The 17,298-nt window shown below is 29.7% G+C and overlaps 1 protein-coding gene across 4 annotated transcripts; it reads right to left on the bottom strand.

Moving 5' to 3' along the window:
* Positions 1-2: 2 nt before the first annotated feature.
* On the bottom strand, positions 3-17,041 carry LOC122516765 (peroxidase-like). Of its 4 annotated transcripts, none has more exons than XM_043634863.1 (13): positions 16,789-17,041; positions 8,049-8,192; positions 7,368-7,683; positions 6,905-7,122; positions 3,807-3,983; positions 3,526-3,722; positions 3,256-3,442; positions 2,812-3,154; positions 2,546-2,702; positions 2,278-2,451; positions 1,984-2,182; positions 1,782-1,887; positions 3-1,677 (listed from the first exon to the last, which is right to left on the bottom strand). In XM_043634863.1, exons 1-13 carry the CDS (start codon positions 16,790-16,792, stop codon positions 1,590-1,592), a joined length of 2,310 nt encoding a protein of 769 aa, XP_043490798.1. In that variant the 5' UTR covers positions 16,793-17,041; the 3' UTR covers positions 3-1,589. The 4 variants fall into 4 exon arrangements, with proteins under 4 accessions (XP_043490798.1, XP_043490796.1, XP_043490795.1 ...); XM_043634861.1 differs by lacking the exon at positions 16,789-17,041 and adding an exon at positions 13,310-13,523; XM_043634860.1 differs by lacking the exon at positions 16,789-17,041 and adding an exon at positions 11,695-13,034.
* Positions 17,042-17,298: the final 257 nt, after the last annotated feature.

The raw sequence follows: 17,298 nt of genomic DNA, 5'->3' as shown, positions 1-17,298 counted from the left end.
AATATATTTAATTCCTTTATTAATTTTTACATATTACGAAATAATGTTTAACCATAAGAACTCGATCGTACAAATCGTTCAACGATACTTAATTATTTTCCTTAAAATTAATCAGTCATATCCCATGGTTTCACATAAACTCAATCATTTTCACATTAAACTCCCATAAAATGTCATCTTATCGAAATTTCGTATGAGTTTGCGAAAATACGTCATCTAAATATAATAAAAATGCATTTTATTGTTTTTACTGATAACTTCAATCGGTTCAACTTGAGAAAACAAAGAAAGATTAATATCTTATTGCAAAAAATTGCCATAGTTTGGTTTTATCATTTCGGCATTGACGCTTTGCTTCCCTGAGGTTTACTAACTTGTTGAAAAGAAAAATTACTTTATTTTTTTTTTGTTTTTTATGATGATAATTTTTAAAAATTCCGAAAAGAAGTAACAATTACAATATTTTTTTAAATTTAAATTATTCAGAGAATTAATATAACATATATATATATCTATAGTGAAAACAATTAGTTCTTGAATGTTCTAATAATCTTGAAAATAAATATTTAAAGAGATTGTGAAATAATTTATAAATTAAATACTTTGAATTAAACATATGACAATGATTCAACAAATCGATTAATGTTCTTACCTAAATTATTGTCATGCCGTAGAGGATTTTTCCAAACAGATATTACTAAATGAAATTATGAAATTTAGCCATGCACTCAATGTCCACATATGCTCGTTGACATTTATATTACATGCCTATCATATACACTATATGTACACAGACGCGCGTTCATCTTATAAAAATTTTTGAAATTTTACATTGTCATTGTTAAATTTTACGTGTTGACATTATCAATAGAAATTGAATATTCCATAAAGAAATGAAATATTCAAGCATTGATAGCAATGAATGTAATAAGTAATTTATACTCGAGAATTAACTTATATTAACGTAATAAAATCAGCGAGTATTAAATTATTTCCTTTAAATTATCGTCTATTTAGTTAATTAATTAGATGTACGCGCTCCTTTGTATTGCTATTCTTATATTATTATTACATAGTTAACACGCGTAAATAATGTTCTGATCGAGCAAACAGCTCACTTGGAATATACAATTATTTGCGCGAGGAAGTGTAATGAAAATTGTTTCTTTCTACGATAGTTATATTGTCCACTTTCTCGATAACTTGTGAACTTATTTTTGTTCTTCTTATTCAGCTTATTCTTTGCTGATAATTCCTCCTTTTTAATCGACTAGTCACGTGTTTCTTCACCGTATACTCGTTTTTCCTTTTTTTTTTTTGTATTATCGCACTAACATTAGCAGCCGCTTCATCCTGAACCAAGTTAGCGCGACCACCATATAATTATTTTTATTATACATCCCCATTTAAATCTGAGGAAACAACACTCCAGAACATTGGAAACGTAAGACACGCGTCACAATGACATCACGAAGATCTCAAGACATCAATAACGCCTCTACTTTTTATTTCTTTTCGCCAAGCCCAAACCTTGTTCATGGATGAGCCGGCGCTACGCGGTAATGTGACCAGCCAATTAATGAATTTGTTCAACGATACGCTTTGGCCTTCTCGGCCCATGCAAATAGATCTATGCTTGGTATTGCTTCGAAATCGTTACAAGAACGGATTTCATTTCTACAATAAAAAATTAACATATTAATAGCATCATTATTATATATTTCTCTATGAAAGAAAAAATTGTTAAGAAATGTAAATTTTCCAATTCAATGTTAACTTACCCTTCTTGTGGTTTAAGGAAAACATTTGGTTGCATGTTTTGAATATTATCCCCGTTATCGCAGAATATTCTCGCTAAAGTAACGTTACGTATTTCTGCCAATTGATCTGTGAAAAAGAAAAAAAGAAAGAACGTATAAATACAATGAACTCACGAAATTATGAACAAAACGATGTAAAATTAAATAAAATAAGACATTTTACCTGGCGTGAAAGGATATGGTTGCATAGCTGAATCGTAGAAGAATCTATCTGTTCTAAGTGTCCTTGCAAATTGTTCCATAATCAAACATCTGAAAGTGGGACCAAGGAGTCCGTCATTGGCTGGTCTTTCTGCCATACCACCGATTACAAGATCCACATCATTGGGATGAGCATAAACGGAGCGCAATTTGTTTACGAGCTGTGTAAAATAATAAACGAAAAAATGAAATATACATTTATTACAACACATTTGTATTTAAGTTAAATTTAATTTGAATTTAATATTTAATTTACCTCGGTAGGAATGTAATCGAGGAAATCATAGAAATTCTTGGCAGCAGGTAATCCGCAATGTTTTCTATAGTAATTATATCCAGGCAAACCGTGATCACGACCACGTTGTATGTCTAAGCTAATGACATCTAAACCGAGATCGTTCTTATTCTTAGTATATAATTTGCTTGTAATCTGTAAAACGTTCGACATATATAGTAAAATATGTAATTATATAACGAATGCAAAATAATGAAAGAAAAAAAAGAATACAAAATGAGACACTTACTTCAGGAATAAAACTTATATCCATCTTCTGACTGGTCTGAGTTGAAAGACCACGAAGTAAACCGTTAAATACTTCGTCGGATTCGATCACTCGTGGATTAAAGAAATATTCTGACAATTCTAGAGACTTAGCACTTAGACGAGAATTATCTGGCAAACTGTAAAGTAAAATAAAAATATTATAAAAAATACACTTGATTAAAGAAGATATGATACAAAATATATAATTGAAATTAAATAATATAAGAATTAATTATAATAACTTACATCAGTCTTCCTTGCATAAGTGAATTCAAGAATCGTAGGGCTGCTGTAGCTGCTTCATTGGTAACTGCAGGATCGTCCTCAGAATCATATTTTCTATTATAACCAGTACCAACAGATAGTCCTAAGGCTCGAACACTCATCTTGCCCAATAAAATGGGCAACCACTCTTTATAAGTGATATGTTGAATTTCAGCAATGACAATACGTCTAGCCTCCTGATATAGGATTTCATCCGTCCAGCTAGGATTCAATTGAGCAAGTTTCCTAGCAATGCGATTATGTTCACGATGCCAAATTGTATGTATTACAGCCAGTTGAGGGTAAACATTGACACGATCATCACCTATGGAATTCATAATTATCGTTATTGAAGTTATTAAAAATCAACAATTATTAATAATTAAAACATTTAAAACATTTAAAACAAAAAAATAAAAAACTTACCAGAATCATAACAGCTTCCTTTACACTGGGAAGTAACTTCAGCATCGCTTTCAGATGGTAAAAATTCATGACCATTACGAACATCTACGCGTAATCTACCACCTTGGAATTCTCGTAACTCACGAGACTTCGTTAGAACGGATCCATAAATCGTGGACCCATCCAAAAAGTGAGTCACTTGATTCATCTGAAGACAAAATATACAAATAAGAATTTTATTGATGAATAAAAATATGAAAATAGAATGAAATATATAGAATGTTGAATTACTTGTTCCAAGGGTCCAAAAGTGCATTCCGATCTCAAAACTGGTAAGGAACGTACATAATTCATACATCTAACGTATTGGGTGCCATATACAGGATCTCTATCTGGTACAGTGATAGCTGCACAATCTGGATGTACATGACGAGGAGATAAAGTATTCCCATCCGCTTGGCAACAAGAAATTGGTTTTCCTGATGAAACTGTGCAAACCAATTTGTTTTATAAGCATCTAATGTAAACGTTAAGAAAGAAAAATATAACACAATAAATTTGTGGAAACTAACCCATTCTGCGGACAGGAGTGTGTACCATATCGTGGGAAATGAATTGGCTCCATTGCATGACGGCAAGAGTTTTGGTGATATCGGATTGCCCATTATAACCAGCCACTGATGCGCTTACTGTTCTCGCACTTGGCAATGGTTTCTTCGTCTGTCCTACGTTCCTTGGTTCTTGAATGCCTGGTTTCCAATACAATATTACATTAACATTTCATCATAAAGATCATTTTGCATTGTCAAATCGGAGTAAATCGATGTTAACTTCCTCATTACGAAACATTTTCAAATAAATATGCTAAAGCGTTATTTTTAAAAGAAATCTTGAAAGTATTTGAATTTTAAATTAATTTGCACTTTTCTCAATATGTGTGCAACAAAGCAAAAACACTTTTAATTACTCCGATTTTAACAAAATTAACGGATATTTTTATATGTATATAATATACATATATGTAATATTTATATATATTTATATTTAAAAGAACAGCACGAGAGAGTGGTAATAAAGTACACAAAATTTTAATAATAGGAAACATAAGTACTGGTAAATACGTGTTTAGAGAGAAATTTTTCTTGGCCGTCTTGTCCTCGAACCTGACACTTCTCACCTAAACCTGTTTATCGCTCACCATCTATTGTTTGAGAACAATCGGATATTATCTATTTTTTAATACGATACATTTATACACAAGCTTAGAAGAAAATCATAGGAAAATCTTTTTTTTTAATCCGATTGATCTCAGAAAAGAAAGAAAGAAAGAAAGAAAGAAAGAAAAAGGAAAAAAAAGAAGTTCCAACCGATAATTTGCAATAATGTTGCAATTAATCAATTGAAGCTTTTGCTCTCGTGCTGTTAAATAAAACCGAATAAGGTTATCTAGTTTTTTTACATCGTTTTGAAGCATCGTTGACGTGGCATGTCGTCGATATAAATATAATAAATCGATTATTTTAAAGTTTAAAAGTTCATATGAATGATCACGTTGTAAGCAATATAAGATAAAATTAAAGGAATGACCCCATAACATATTACTGTTATCGATTAAACATTGATCGCTGACGTCAAAACGCTCACAAAACGAATTATCTAGCTTTATAATATTTAGTAGTATGGTCGATGAAGGCACCTAAACGAGTGAACCAAGCTGAGAGACGGACAAAACCGGAATGCGTTATCCAATGATTCCAAAAATAAAGTATGATTTGCATTTTAGTGACTAATACAATATTATTTTGTTACATTTCGTAAATGTAAATTTCCAATTATTTGATGTTATTCGTTTCAATGGAACCGATGATATTGAATATTAAAATTACAATGGTGACTCCCAAATTGAATTCGCTCGTAACAGGGACCTTAACGTGAAACCGTATACCGCCATATGTATATATATATATATATATATATATATATATATATATATATATATACATATATATCAAACAGAAAGTGTTCGAAGTAACTATTATTACGTAATTAATATGATACATTATTAGGTATATCCGAATTAATTTACATACACTTCTACTGCTGGATAGAATCTCCCGACCGGGTCACCCTATTGTAGGCAGTATTATTCACTGCTACACTCAGGCATATTATGCTCTATGTGCCTTTTATCGCACAACAACTGTAATGCAAATCACAGAATATAATTTTGTTAAGCCAATCGACGAACGTTTTTCTGCTAGCGCCCAAGGATCTGTCTCTGTGCACGTGTATACGTAGTGAATGTAAATATATATATATATATATTTATATATATATATATATAAATATATAGATATTAATTTTTATATATATCCCTATAATGTGTGTTACGTCCGTTAATAAAATTGTCCTGATGAAAGTGGTGTTAGGTTGGTTAATAGGTGAATCGTTCCTTAAACAATCGTTTCAAGTCATAGGACGAAATTATGAATTCTTAAAAATCTACAAAATCGATTATAAATGATGTCATTAAATTAAAGTCCAACTATTATTTAATAATATATGCCAGCGTTAAATTGTATAATTCAATTAAATCGTGGAAATCCTAGATTTTACCTGAAATAACTAGACAGTTTTGGGAAAGCATATAAAAAGAATTTTGTTATATACTTAAACTAGTAATTTTAAGAAATAACGAGGTTATATATGAATTCACAAGAAACGAGTAATTAAAGTATGAGATTGAAATTTGATTATGTTATCTAGTTGAAGTATGTTATTATGCCTTCTTTTATATGTAAACAGGACAGTATAGTTATTTCAGGATTCATTTCACGAATTAACGGATTTCACAAAGCAACGCTAGCATATATATATATATATATATATATATATATATATATATATATATGTATATGATAGATACTAAGGTCAATTTAGAAAATGATGCTATTACATGCGTCGAACAAAAAGCATAATTTAGTTAATCAAATCCGATTAATATTCTTTTGTAATAATAAGGAAACATTTACCATCTTCTAGTATGTATCTAAAAATGATGTCGGAAAAAAAGAAAACATAGTCTTATGGTTACATATAACGTCCCACGCATTGGAATAGTTTAAATAGTAAACGATGAAAGTATTAGAAGGAAAATCATGTGGAAACAGTTTATGATTGGATAGGAAAGCGCTAAACGTTCATAGGCTGCAAATAATTGTTCGATTATTAGATAACAAAAAAAGATAATGATAATAATACCGTTTAAATAATAATTTTTATGCTTTTCAGCATATTATAATAATTTTTCTTTTCTACAATGTATTAAACGCATTTAATTGTAAAGAAAAAACGACCGGCCGAGTTTAATAAAAAAATAAATATAAGCAGAAGATAGAAGATGTTATACAACAAAATTTATAACGAGGATAAGGAAAATTCGAAAATTCCAATAAATTGGAATTTATGAGGAAAGAACGAAGATCAAAGTTATATATGAAATTAATGTTATTTCGCGTCAAAACAACGATTATTTCGTGCGTGTTAGTGATTGTGAGACAATTGATGGATATGAAAACCGCGAGTTTTTGAGAGTTAGTCAATAGGAAAGGGGCTAGAAAAAAAATAAGTCATTTATGAGAGCATGTCGTGTTATAAAAAGGATCCTTACCATCGAAATACTGAGGGAAGAGGATTCTTGTATATGCAGTCATGGCACTGCCCCAGCTAGGATTTTTGATGTTATTGCAACTTCCATCAATAGTTCGGTACTTCATTTTCGTATCACAACTTGTTACTTGCGAAGCCATGCACCTGTCACCCAATGGCGTGCCATCTAATTTCAAGGTTGATATAAAGTGGGCACATTCTTCCTTAGATAGGCCAAATCTAGAGAATAAAAACACAAATAATAAATATAATAAGAATTATAATTATATATATATATATATTTTATATTTACATATGTTATTTTATGTTTGATCTAAGTATTTCAATTTTTATATTTGTTTGTCAGACAAAGTGATACTATTCTTAGTTTCATGATAGTTTGAAATAAATAAAATTGTGCAAATGTACAGCTTGAAGGATTAAAATAATAATAAAAATGAAAGGATAATTTAAAAAGAACTTACCGTCGACAACTTTGATGAATTAGATACAAGGAAGCTTTTGTAGCCAAAATTGCATCGATGCCTTTCTCAAAGGCATCTTCCGAAGGATAGGAATTGATATATTGTTTACCGGCAATGCTATTAGCTTCAAATTGAACACCGGCATTGACAATGTTTCTTTCTAGTGTGCTCAATCGATCGACGAGCGTCGCTGCAAAATTCACCGATTCATTTAACATCGACTCGGTGATCCTGGGAAATCGTCGGTTGTGAAAGAGACCTGTGTCTATGATACTTCCCGGAGTAGTATCTGTAGATGGCAAGCCTGTAAAGAAATCTATAAAAAAAAACCGGTACTCATAATTATGCATTCATAAGATCTAAAATATTATACATGTAAATAAAACAAAAATATATCTTCATGAAAAGAACAAAATTATGTAAATATAAAAAGAAAATAAATATATACATTTAAAACAAGAAAAAAATTATATAATACAAAAATAAATTATCAAATAAATGTATTTAAGAAAAAAATATATGATAATACTAAACAATTTATTCGAAAATTAATTAAATTAAATTTAATTTAATTGAATTTGATTTGATTTTATTAAAATTTCTAATATATTTAAAAACAATCAAATTAACCAATAATATAGAAAATATTAATAATAAATAAAAAAATAAAAAAATATTTACCGGTATAGCTGGTAAGATAGTTTTGTAGTGAAACAGGTAGTTTATAGGTTTCCATAGAATTGGAGTAACTAAGTAGTCCCATAGATTGAAGGAATATCCATAATATTGCCAAAGTTGCCACCGATACTGCCATGACACCGCCGGCTATTAGAAGTAAAATGAATATAAATGAGTATGCTTAGCGAATTTTCCTCTTTTTATATGCATATCTATGATTCATTCAATATAACTATTACTCAATAATGAAGGAAAATATATTTACGAAAAAAGTTCATTGTGTAGGTCAAATCGGTGCGTTATAAACAATCTTATAGACGCTGCAAAATATGTTACACTTCCTTCTTTATTTCTTTTATTTTTTTGTTTACTTCGTGAAATTTAATACACGTTGTCAACAAAATTCAAATGTTATTGCTTCGTCAATCGTATATATGTATGTTATAAATATGTATATATATATATACATATTTACATTGAATGCACACAAAAAAATAACATTTATCCTAACGTCGCCATCATGCCGTTCCCGCGATTAAAATGAAATGCGCACAATTTCTCATGATACGAACAAATAAAAATAAGATAAAATAAAATTTATAAAAGATAAACGGGGTTTTTACGAGTATTGTTTAACACTCTTTAATATTATTTTTATATTAATTCAATCGAATAAATATATTCCCATGGACATCTGGATCTTAAACCTTGAACTACTTTTCATGGGACTATATCAAACAAATTAAATTCAATGACCATCGATCATCGTTTAAAGTTCTAAACAATGCTACGATAGAAATAGAGATGTATATTCTTTTAAATTGCTATGACATCTACTAGATTACACTTTGTTAACCTTATATAATAACGATTTGTTATTTCAAGTTAATTGTTAAAAGATGGAAGAAAAAATATCTACTTTGAGATTACTAAATTGACTTCGTAATTAAATAATTATTTATTCATCGATTATTATTTCAAATTCTTATGTAATGTATACTGTTTATATATTAACATTCAATCGTAAAACGTGCCTAAGATCATTAAAAAATCAATGACGAATGAACCAACGCGTCGAGAATACTAAAATGTTTATATTCCGCAATCGCAACGCGACAAAGTTGTTTTTAAACATTTTTCCGATTATATTAAATTTATGGCCAAGGTGAAGGACAAACTTTAACAACATAAACAAAAAACAACGATTTGAAAAAAAAGAAACAGAAAAAACAACAATAACACACCTCTGAGAGAGAGATTATTGATGGAAAATCGATTGAGACTGGTCAATAGATTAGGTCAATTAGTTTTAAAATCGTTTCATCTGATACGAAGGCTGAAGATAAGTAAGTAAATTATTAAATTATAAAATGATTGATAAACTAATAACAGTACGTGTATCGTCACACCCATCTGTCGTCTCAAGAATAAAACTTTTTTTTTAAGCTAATTTTAAGCTAATTTTAAGCGAATCTAAAATATGTAAATTACGTATATGTATAATCCAATCAGTAATTGTGCGTTCAACTTTAAAACATTATAAACGTTGGAACATATAAAACTAAATGACTCAGAATAAATGTTATCGCGAAGATTTTTTTTCTCTTCTTCTTTATCTCCTTTTTTTTTAAATATTACCATTTTATCCTGACCTTCGCGAACGAATGTTTTTTCGAGATATTAATAGAAATGGAGTCGGGAGGTCGGGGGGTCGGTCGGAGGTTCCAATATGCGTGTAAACATTAAAAGAGTGTGATTTTTATACGTCTCGTATATTTCTTATGGCCCGTCGTTAAAATGCGCGACAAAATGTGTATAAGCGTTTAAGGAACTCTCTCATTGGTGTGATGTATCATCAACGTTCATGCGTTTTGCACGTGCTTCAACGTGACACACCATATGTATATTCAATGATCATGTCTAATTTATACCCGCGTATACATATTACACATATATTCGTCGTATACGTAAAATATATTCTCAAGTTGTTTATTTACAAAGTTTTTCATTTCGCTATTATGTCATAATATCGTGCTATTTTTTTATCGTATTATTGACATTGATGTCAATTAAAAAAAAAAATAATAAAAGAAATACGCTTCTATAAGTGCACATTTCTTTATTTAGTATAAAAGAGACAAAAAAATCTAAATGACAGCTCGTAAATAACATCTCCGGTGTTTAAACATCGCGATAACAGATATTTGAAGAAAATATTATAAAAAGATGATAAGATAGTTACATGAAAAAAAAGAAAAAAAAATTAAGACGATTGTAATCGGAGAGAAAATTATTAAGGATAATTATCTATTCTATTTATAAAATTAGTTGACTTTTTTTTAACTTTTTAACCTTCAGATTGATATAAGTGACTTGATTAGAAAGTTTTTTGTTTTTATACTCAACTTATATAAAGTATGTATTAAAGTAAATTAATGAAATAGAAAGGAAATAAAATTTGTATTCTACCAGCTATTACAGAAGAAGCAAAATTTCTTGTCAAAAATATTTAAATGCATTTCAACGCTTTAATGAATGACGAAAAAGTAAAAATAATTATTGCTATAGTCGCCAATTTTTTTCTAGTGGAAAAACTATTCACGTTTCACAATCAGATAAAAAAATATTAAGTACTAACACGTCTAGACAAATAAAAAAGAAACTAATACTTCAATCAATACGAAATCATTTAATTTTGATCACGGGAAGATGTTCGTAAATCTGTCGGTAAAATCGCACGTACGTGTTATATATAGCATTCGGGTTATACCTCATTCGTGTGAATCCGGCTTCCATCGGGAACGCGATACAACGTCTTCGTAAATTTCCGTGCTCGCTCGACTTTTTAAACGTGTGCGAAAGAGATAAAAACAACGGAGTATGCGCATATGGACGACTCATGTATGGTATTACCAGAAAACACATAGCATGGAAAAATACTAACTAATGATTAACCTATTAATCATGGTTAATAAATCGAGTTATTTAACCTATGGGAATAATACGACAATTTTTTCAAATCCTTTTCGGATACGATCAAATACAAAATAATCTGTATACAATGATGTTAATTATTATGTTTTTTTGACGTTTCAAAAAAGAGAGAAAAACAAAAACATATTAAACGTATTGCCCCTTTTTTTAATCTCTCGACTCTGTGATAATAATTTGATATTTGAGAGAGAAAGCAGTCACGCGAACGAAGAAAACAAGACTGATAGGGCGTACCAATAATATCCTCTACAAGTAATTAATTATAGAAAATTTATTAAATGTTCTCCATCAATCATGGATAAATAGAAATATTAGATTGATCGTAAAGTTCGTGTCACTTTAAAAAAAAATGTTCCTTATTAAAAATATCAATCAGCACAAACTTTCTGGGAAACTTAATATACACATGTATGTTTATGTATGCATTTCTTTATGATAGTTGCGAAAAATAACAAATGCAATTAAAAAAAAACAAACAAACAAAATTAATCAATTTCTTGGACTATAATAAAATAAAAATTCCTAACAAGATCTTGTTATTTGTTCGTTAAGGTAAATCATTATTAACATGATATTTTTGTAGAAAATAAAATCGAGTACAATATGTCGCAAGGATGTAAATATCATGTACAAAAAATATAAAAGGAATGGTTACCAGGCACGTATTCCATAGGTTTCTCTAGTCCGTGCATGGCGTAGATCCAACGATTGTCGTTCACAGGTGCGACGAGAAACATTCTCAGTACATCACGATATAAATCAACGTGACCGTATAAGAAAAAAAAACTATGATTCTATAAGACTTTTTTCCTCCACCACTTTTAACGATCTCCAAGAAGTTTTTCCTTACGTACTCGTGTATACAGTAACGAGAAAGAAGATGCAAGTAAATACAGAGCAAGTAACTATTAACAGTACAGAAAAAGACCAAAAATAAAAGGGAATGTGAAACCCCTCTTCGTCAATTTTCTCGATTAACCGTTAATAAATGCGTTTAGGTTTTTTTTTCTTTAAATATACATATACATAAATTTGTATATACACGTGAGTAGAAAAGATGTGTTGCGTCGTCGACAACGTCGGAAAACGTCGATATCGATCGAGAGTTAAATGTCGATACCTATATCTAGATATTTATCTATTTATATATATCTATATCCCATATTATAAGCTGAGAAGTTTGGAATAGTATAATCTCACGCCGGCGTGGTACGAGAACGTTCGTTTCGTGCGCTGGCGAAGGACGAACTGAACAACGAGTTTTGCTTCGTAGCATAAGCACGAACCTCTTTCTCTTATAATAATATCCTGTCTCTCTTTCTCACTCACGTATTTGACCGAACATTTGTTTTCTTTCTTTCTCTCTCTACCGTACTTAACGATATACCTGTGTTCCCCCACCACCACGCTGCGCATGCATCTTTCTCTCTCAGTCTTTCGATGAAAAACAGATCACTCGCTGAACGCGTGCTCAATCCCCCTCTTTACTTCGCACAGTGTTTCCCGTACCCCTCGTCACACCGCTAGAACACAATCCATATTGCCTGCCATCTTTTTCGACGCTTCGAAATCCATCGTTTATATTTCATTTATCATTTTTCTTTCTCTAAACGCACGATTAAATTTTCTATCAAACGTTATCTTCGACATATCTTTTTTTCCTTTTTTTTTCGATGAGCACAGTGAAAGTAAATAGATACTTTTATATTTCATTTTTAATTGTTTTTTTCTATTCATTACCGAAGTATTATTTTAAGCAACAAATCTGCAAACTGTTATTATAATTTTATTTTTGTCTACACGTTTAATTTGTTCGTTAACGATAAGATTCATATTTCAACCAATTATCAAGATATCGAGAGTTTTAAATTTTTACAATATATTACATAATATTTTAACGTGCTAAATAAATACGTATGTAACACTTCATTATCTTCATTCAAGGCTTATTGTCGATTAAGTTAACTAGATTTGCACATTTTATAGAAATAAATTAAATAAATTCGTTTTCTCGTTTCCGTTATAGAAAAAAAAGAAGGAAAAAAAACTAAACAAATAAATAGTACAAAAATATGAATCGCTAGTAAATCAATCGCTTTCATTAGAAATCAGAATAAAGAGGGAGCAAGTGAAATTGCATAAAATACCGCAAGGTTAGTGTACGGCGCTAGTGTTCTCTACTTGTCAAATGTAAAACGCTTATCTTCACTGATCGATAAATAAATAGATAATAATAAATATATATATGTAATTCGTGTATAGTTTCTTACCCAAATAATTACGTTTCTTGAACAGCTCGATTCGTAGATTACTGTAGACGAAATCTAATTTTTCAACGGCCATCTTTCGTCTTTACGGACGAATTTTTAGTAACCCCGTTGCGTGATCAGGGATTAGTGGGGGATACGTTCGTTTTAAGCTCTGCTTATATATTACTCGAACGAAAACTCGAATTATTTCCCCGTTATAATGAAATTATCGGATCGGCGTGATTCAATTTCGCCGAATTCCGTTATTTCAATAAGAATCGATTTTCACGATCAAATTGTCTTTTAAATTTATGTCGTAAAAGACAACATTGAAATAAACCAATAGAGAAATAAAAAAGGGAGGAAAGAAAGAAAGAAAAAAATTATGCACTTTTCTTTTTTTGTTTTTAAATTGTAAGAGAATAACACTAAAATATGTATATATATATCACAAAATAAAATGATATGCTAATAATTATCTGTGCGGATCTTGGAATTAATAGGAAATATAAATGACGATCTCTAAAGCACCACCTTAACTTCCTACGATGCCGCACCGAATGTTCTCTACTGTGTATCGACCCTGTCTTCTCTTCTCTTTCCCCCTCCCGCTTCCACCACACCTATTCTTTAGTATTCCAGAAAGCTCGTCAAAATTGCACATGCGCAGTTTCACTTTTGGAAAGTTTTATTTTTTCTTCTTTCCTTCGACGTCCTTATATATAAAAATGTTCTTTGCCTATTTTCGCACTTTTATATGTGGTTACTCGTGCATGAAAATTTGCATTTTTTAAATTCAATTTTTATTTAACATTAATAATAGAAATGTTTCTCTTTTTTTCCTTTTTTTTTCTTCGATAATATTTGCTGTATAAACTTATTGATTTTATTTTTACTTATGCTTCTCGTTTAGACCATCTTATCTAATTCGTTTAACAAGTTACTTGGATATGTATATGTAAATATACTCGTTCGAGGAATGGCAATACACATTATTGATTTTTACTGTTCTCGTCACAGTATCGATAACGTTTAATGTTAGCAACGGATTATAAAAATAACGAAAATATTATTACTGTAATTCCTACTTTGAATATCTATTTTATTGAGACTCCAGATGTATTAATCAAGGGTCTGTTCTAAAAACGCGTACATGTAAATGACCGTGCTGTGTTAAATATAGTTAGTAGGTGAGAGAATATAATCTTCGACGTTAGTTGTTATATTACAATGTATCATCATAAAGTGAAACGTGATATTAAGTCTGCAATATTATTAGCATGCCAATTAGAATTTGATTTATGTATAAACACTTTCTTCCTTTGAAAAGAAAAGAAATTAATATACTATATACCTACATATGTATATATGTGAAGACGATCACGTTCAAACATTGTGATCAATATTTCTTATGATTCATATATTTCTGTTAAACAAAATCGAGTATAAATACTTTACGTCAGTATTTGGAGGAAATATGAAAAAATACTAAATGATTTGTACGAATATTAAATTTCGTTATCTTTTTTTTTATTTCTTTTTGTTTTTTAAATTAATCTGATTACACAGTCATTTGCATAGATAAATTAATTTAATTTTTATTAAAATATCTTTTTAATCACGAAAAGATTAGAACATTTCAATGAACGAAAAAAGCCACGAAAAATCTATAATTGTAAGCATGAAGTCTTTTATGATGATTTCTTTCGAAACTTTAATATGGAAGCACGTGTCAACTGTTATTAGTCATGGATTCTTCAAAGACGCAGTAGGATAAAAGAGAAATATATAAACAGGAGAGTTGTGTGCTCGAAGAGGGCCGGTTAAACGAGCACGTGATACCAGCGTGATACCTAACCGTTCCATACCGCTCCCCTGCCCCTTCTCCTTCTTTTCTCTTCTTAACTGACGCCATATTTCCGTCTCATTTTCTATCCTCCTCTATCTAACACTTTTTCTCTCTTTCTTTAACCAGTTAGCGCTTCCAAGTGTGTTCTTTATTCAAGATAATCTTACTGTTACGTATTTTAATCATGAAGAAATGAATATACATATATGTATATGTATTTATTTTTACGATTTTGTTTTTTTTATAATAATAATAATAACAATAATAATAATTATTATTATTATTTTATTATACGAGAAAGAGAAGAGTCACGTAGTTTGTTTGTTCGTTCATTCTTCATCTAAATAGCATTGTTTACAATTTTTTCAAATAATACTAAATGGCTGAAAATTTTTTAATGATATAATGACTTACGATGAGTTCTTAGAAATTGTTTTGATATTTGTAGGAAATACAATAGATATTTAACGCGCTATTTCGTAAACTGTAATTCTTGACTCATTGTCAAGCAAAAAACTTATGCTTACATTTCCATTTCTAATGTAAGAGAAGTAGAGATTTTTTTTTTTTAATTAAATTTTATAATTTTTAACATCGACGCGATTATTTTCTTTTTTTTGCAATTTATTTTTCTATGACATAATCACGTTCAAATTAGATATTCAATTCGTACCTTTTTAAATTAAAGTCTAAAAATACTAATTTGTTTTGAAAACAAACGATGTTACAGTTTGCGTCAATGAAAGTATTAATTATGTTCGTTTTTACCTACTGAGGCGACTACAGCGCATTTAATTGCAAAAGAAAAGCATTAAAAAGTTGGTATAGAACCTCAACAGCTGAAAAAATGAATAAGTGCGCTAAATTGCTAACTTTATTAATTAATTATTTAATTAGTTATTAATAATTATAAATGTGGAAACGTCATGAGTGGGAGAATTTTTTCAAAGTGCGCTTGCGCCTTGAATTTGTCGTTCTGCATGCGTATAACATATCTCCCACTCGTGACGTTTCCACATTTGTAATTATGAATAACTAATTAAATAATTAATTAAAAAAATTAGCAATTATAGATTTTGAATTAGCAAATAGCTAGCAATTAAATCTACTTATTAATTTTTTTCAGCTATTGAGGTTCTATGCAAACTTTTTAATGCTCAAAAGAAACGAGGAAATGATGAGCAAATTTTTTAGCGTGCTTTGGTTATTTCACATCATGTCATCTAGCGTGAAAATAATCAAATTAAAGACTCATCGGATAAGAAGTACGTTGTTTTGATTGTTTCGAAAAATTTTTAAATTTCTAAAAACAAAAATGAACGTTTACTATTGAAAATGATACTTCATTAAAAACTTTTCAATTATTAATAAATTTTTGTGCAATTATATAATTAAAATTAAAATAAAAGAAAATACTTCAAAGATCCTAAAAAATAGTATCGTATAATATTTTATCAAATGTATACAAAGTTTCTTTACTTTGTTTATCTGAAGATAAAAAAGATTAACAAATGTATATCGTGTTTCGTTTAGTCTTGTTTACAAGGAAATCATAAGAATGTATACACATATATTTAAAATAACGCGGAAATAAAATAAAATTGTTCTCAAATCAAATGCAAAGAAAAACAAAATCTTAAATAGTACTTACACATAACACGTTGTAAGGATGGAAGAAAGTGTTCGTTCGTTCCTTCTGATTCGACTTAACAACGATGATTGTTTCAATTTAAAAAATTTACATGATCTTCTTAAATATTAACATATAATATGTTCAGAAATAGATGCGTATGTGTACAACTGTTAAAGGTTGAAAGAATGCTAGTTATGATAGTAACCAGGACCTCTTCTTCTGCCTTTGTTGGGTTCCAGCTTTCGACTGTCGATCCGATAGTGCAAGCAACTGGATCTAATAGCCACCATCGGAACAGTAGTCTTCTTCTTCTCTTCTATTTCCTCTTTTTTTCTGATCGACCATAGGTCGGCTTGGGTCATTTCTTTTACCAGATTGGTTTTATCTCTGACGCAGGCCGTCTTTTACGCTTGCTTGCTTGCTTTACATAAACTTGATAAATCTAATAGCCACAATTTTTTTTTGTTCACGTGCACAAATACAATTTCGAGCTTTAGAAAAGTTCATTCTTGATAAACGGTTAATAAA

This window comes from Polistes fuscatus, unplaced genomic scaffold, assembly GCF_010416935.1.
Source record: "Polistes fuscatus isolate 324 unplaced genomic scaffold, CU_Pfus_HIC Scaffold2, whole genome shotgun sequence".
NCBI classification, from domain to species: Eukaryota; Metazoa; Arthropoda; class Insecta; order Hymenoptera; family Vespidae; genus Polistes; species Polistes fuscatus.
Note: the sequence above shows the minus strand (reverse complement) of the source record. Positions and strands in the feature narration are given on the sequence as shown.